Source organism: Trachymyrmex cornetzi, unplaced genomic scaffold (assembly GCF_001594075.2).
Source record: "Trachymyrmex cornetzi isolate Tcor2-1 unplaced genomic scaffold, Tcor1.1 scaffold335, whole genome shotgun sequence".
Lineage (NCBI taxonomy): Eukaryota > Metazoa > Arthropoda > Insecta > Hymenoptera > Formicidae > Trachymyrmex > Trachymyrmex cornetzi.
In genome coordinates, this window is record NW_017298058.1 from 850,157 (window position 1) to 854,473 (window position 4,317).

The 4,317-nt window shown below is 32.8% G+C and overlaps 1 protein-coding gene across 2 annotated transcripts; it reads right to left on the reverse strand.

Moving 5' to 3' along the window:
* Positions 1 to 265: 265 nt before the first annotated feature.
* Apt1 (Acyl-protein thioesterase 1) lies at positions 266 to 4,073 on the reverse strand. Of its 2 annotated transcripts, XM_018510320.1 has the most exons (8): positions 3,854 to 4,073; positions 2,555 to 2,625; positions 2,064 to 2,095; positions 1,911 to 1,976; positions 1,314 to 1,361; positions 973 to 1,219; positions 719 to 883; positions 266 to 624 (listed from the first exon to the last, which is right to left on the reverse strand). In XM_018510320.1, exons 1-8 carry the CDS (start codon positions 3,873 to 3,875, stop codon positions 577 to 579), a joined length of 699 nt encoding a protein of 232 aa, XP_018365822.1. In that variant the 5' UTR covers positions 3,876 to 4,073; the 3' UTR covers positions 266 to 576. The 2 variants fall into 2 exon arrangements, with proteins under 2 accessions (XP_018365822.1, XP_018365823.1); XM_018510321.1 differs by lacking the exon at positions 3,854 to 4,073 and having other exon boundaries at positions 545 to 624; positions 2,496 to 2,566.
* Between the last annotated feature and the right edge of the window lie 244 nt (positions 4,074 to 4,317).

Genomic DNA, 4,317 nt, shown 5'->3' on the forward strand with positions numbered 1-4,317 from the left:
CTTGTAAATTTACTATTGTCGCAGATAAACCGCAAAATTGAATAAACATGAGTCACCTTCGTGCTATTTTTAAATAATGCATTACCACACTTAGTGGTCTTATAAATTAATACAATGTAGTTTTTGATACATATTTATATACATATCTGTAAATATATATGTATATTTAATGTATGTGTATATATATATATATATACACATACATATTGTAAATATAAAAAAGCAAGGAATGCCAATTTATAGATACTAAAAGCATTAAGGACTGTGCATGGATTAATTCAGTAGTATTGCTATATGAATGCTTTGGTACATTAAAATATTAAGAAGTGTTTGAATATACAGTTACAAATTAAAGGTCGTAAATAAATATATTCCTCTATAGGAAAGTATATTTTTTCTATGTAGCATTGAATCTCAATATCTTGGAAGATTTTCAATGATATTCTACTTGACATGTTTAAAGTTCATATAATTTACTAAAATTAAATAATCGCAAAATTGGAATTATTTCAATATAATGTACAGTTAGATACTTGAAGTAGCTGATAAAATATCAATATATGTCAATTTGATCTATTACGGCTTCAGAACCTTTTCAATGAATTTCTTTATGTCACGCATTTCCTGTAAAAATAATAAAAAAGAGACAGACGTTATATAATTTCCCTAAATGTAAGAAAAGGTTCGACGAATTTTTCCTCAATTGAAGCTTCATTACCTCCTCAGAAGATGTATGCATCATTCCTCGGTATGTTTTGAATTCTGTCTGTGTCATAAATTGTTTTAAAAGAGATGCTGTCATTTGACCCCATCTATATGGCACAATTGGATCGCAATCGCCGTGACATTGCAACAGTGGAGTGTTCCTATTACCTATTGCTTCCTGAAAATAAAAATCAGTATTACAATTACAATTCTACAAGTATTATGTACGATACATAAAAGTATTGTAATACAAAAAGTGATACATACTGCTGGAAATTTTTGATGTAAAGGAAGCCATGCGGATAAAGCTATAATGCCAGCTAAAGGCTCTGGGAATGTAAGGGCACTGTACATGGCTAGTGCTCCACCTTGACTGAATCCTCCTAGAACGATGTGTGTGGTAGGAATCCCAGCTGCAACTTCCTCCGCTATTAATGAGTGGACTACTTGAGCGGCTGTACGTATACCTTCTTCATCTTCAGGGCCACTGGAGTCCAGAGTGCGTAGGTCAAACCTAGATTCACAGGATGTATTAATAATCATATAAACTCGAACTTGTAATTCGTTGTTTTCATGATAATATATTCTTATGTTCATTTTAAGGTTACCAGGAAGGCATTCTGAATCCTGCATTAAGCGTTACTGGCATTGTGGGCCTGAAATAGAAAAAAATCATGTATTAAAATACTATTAATTTACACAGGCTTCTATTTTAAACTCTTAACAATGGCCTAATTTATACCAATCGTTTAATACTTGTACCAACTAGTAACTTTTTATTAAATTATCTTAATTTTGATGGTGCGTTTAAAGAATGGTGTACTAAGATGGCACAATACAAGATGATAAATTAAATACCATGTATATATTTGCATGCATCGCCGAAATTAATATAATTTAACTGAAAGTTGCTACGGTTGGTATGGGTATTAAACGATCGATATAAACCAGGACTACATTCCAAGAAAAATTTTACTCAATATAATATAGTCTACATTACATGTACTTTATATTTTGAATAAAATTTTCTGGTGAAGACGTTTTGGAATGTAACTTAGAAGTGTTGATATCGTTGCATAATTTTGTACATATGGTTAAAAAAAAATTGCATAACAATGCAATGACATCGACACTGTTGTGTTGCTAAGAGTTACAAACTAAGGGTCACAGTTTCAATCATTGAATATCTAAAGATATTGACATACGCAGTAGGACAAATAACTTTAACATGAGGGGATCGCACCGCACCCATGGAACTGGCCCAACCATGCCTGAAAACAACATATATAGAATGTTAGCAAGGTCTGTCATTTTGCAATATTCCAAATTACAACCATGTATTGGAAACGTGAACTTACCCTGTATCACCCAAGCCATGGAAAAATATTAGCTGAAACACAGATGCTCTTTAGTATGAAATAAGGCAGTATTGACTTTATTCAGAAGTAATCTTTAAAAAAATTTCAGACTTAAAATCTATGTTTCAAGACAAGTTGTGTCATACGTGACTTTACTGAAAGGGTGTTAAATAGTGAAAGTAGTAGACTGGCGACAGTGTTTCGTCCTCGGAAAAGCTACGTGAAGTGTTTTGTATCCGTTAAGACAACTGTCGTACCTCGCGGAAGACATGCAGTCGTAAAAAAGCAGACTATGAAATCGATTCGCGAGTAATAAAACGGAGCAGCAGTGCGTACGTCGACGATCATACCAGAAAGAGAGAAAAAAGGGGCGCAACGAGAGTACTTTGCATCATGTAAATGTAATTCATTTATGATCAATTAGGATCGCACCACCGCAAATGATATAACCAAAAACTGCCACATCCTCGAAAGGATATCTTGATATCTACCGTTGCCGTATGCTTAGCTGTGGCTGAAATTACGACCGGGCTCGTCATGTTCTGTCGCTTTTTTGGACGGCCTGGAACAAGTTCGAGCAATTGTGTAACAGTTTCGTAAAAAGAGTACAGAACACAGCGCGAGGGAGGGAGAAAGAAAGAGAGATGTGACTCCTCTGCTTTATATCGACTATATCGAGTTCTTTACAGTGAAGGAGTGGGGATTTGAGGAAGAGGAGAAAGGAGAGAAGGGCAATAGCGTTAAACGCGCATTCGCGTAAATATTCAATTCAATTCAATTACTGATGCAATTTCTATATAAATGTGATTAAATTCGATTTAAATTCATTGACCTTAATTAGAGAAGGGAAAAAAACTGTATTTTTAACTTTGGAGAAAAGTATCAAATAAATTTTTACTGTAAAAAACGGTATTTTTGATCAAATTACATAAAATTTGTGAAAAAACATACAGAATTCATATTAAATATGTAGAAGAAGAAATAGAATTCATTTTTCTTGTTATTTCGATACTTTTTAATACTTTTGTCTTTATAATTTTATATCAAAGTGGAAATATATGTATTATTGGCTATTGCAATTCTGGATAAGTTGATAATAGGTTAATAGGTCTGTTTGCGTTGCTTGCACTCTGCATTCAGCATCTGATGTGCTTTCTCTTTCTTCAACGCCCAAATCTATTTTTCTAATCGTATTACTTTAAGAGCAAAAATTTTGAGGGATTTCATGCAATGCGAACAGACATAAATGACCTAAAATAAATATCCGAGTAAAAAACTGCCAAAGCCGAAGGAAAAAAAATCATTGATTTCCGAGTTTTTTACCCTAAAATTCTAATATTTTTCCGTCGTTTACGTCTCTATTTGTAATTCAGTGTCTTCATTCATTGATTACGATAAATTTGATTAATTGAAATTTTATTTTACTTTTATTAATTTTGACGAATTGAAATTGAATTTTAATCCTTTGTGTAAATCATACATTTTTACTTCCTCCGTTTAGTTCAAGTTTTTTTTTCTGTTCTAGGTTTTCAAAAAATGTGGAAAAATTCAGAGTTACTTTTCAATATCTCTTTTACATTATCAAGTAGTTTTTTAACAAGATATTTATTAGAAAGAATGGACTTCATTTTTTTTTATTGCGAAAAAATTTGAGAGTAAAATTTTGCTGGCGCCAAAAAAAAAATAGTAAAAAAACATAGATTTCAGATGGAAGGTAAACAATACATTGGTGCGTAAAAATTTTCGGTTCTTCTAAGATGAGTTATAGAGAGAAATCGCTTGTCACAAACCTGCGAACAGTAAATTACCCATAGCTATTTTAATAACGTCGTGGTATTAATCGATTTCCGATTGATTTCGCGGTAAATGTTAATCCTTCGGGCGATCAAGAGCGATTAATTGGAATAACGTACTAGCATTTGATATTTGTATGGAAAGAGAAAAAGCAATTAATTTAGGTGTATTTTTTGTATGCGAAATTGTCTGTGTATGTCAGTGATGTCAGTCTGTTTGAAAGTGGTCTTCACTCGGAATATTGAAAATATCGATTCAAACCAAGTTCGTGATCTTATGAAAGCCAATTCAAAAGGATTTCTTGGACTTTCTCGGATTCGAATTCTCGGACAGAGAAATGTGTAGCCGTTTTAAAATCAACTTGCCGTTTTTAAAAACTACATGCTGATTGGCTACAGGTCTTATGCCGGTATTACACTAGCGATTGGAGATAGCGTTTGCGTTCTCGTTTGCGTCTTTT

Excerpts from the sequence above, each read along its gene's own strand:
- Apt1 (XM_018510320.1), bottom strand. The coding sequence starts at position 3,875 with ATGGGTAATTTACTGTTCGCAG. Across the intron at positions 2,096-2,554 it reads CAGCTAAGCATACGGCAACG|CTAATATTTTTCCATGGCTT; the intron begins GTAGATATCAAG and ends TCTGTGTTTCAG. Across the intron at positions 1,220-1,313 it reads GGATTCAGAATGCCTTCCTG|GTTTGACCTACGCACTCTGG; the intron begins GTAACCTTAAAA and ends CTGTGAATCTAG.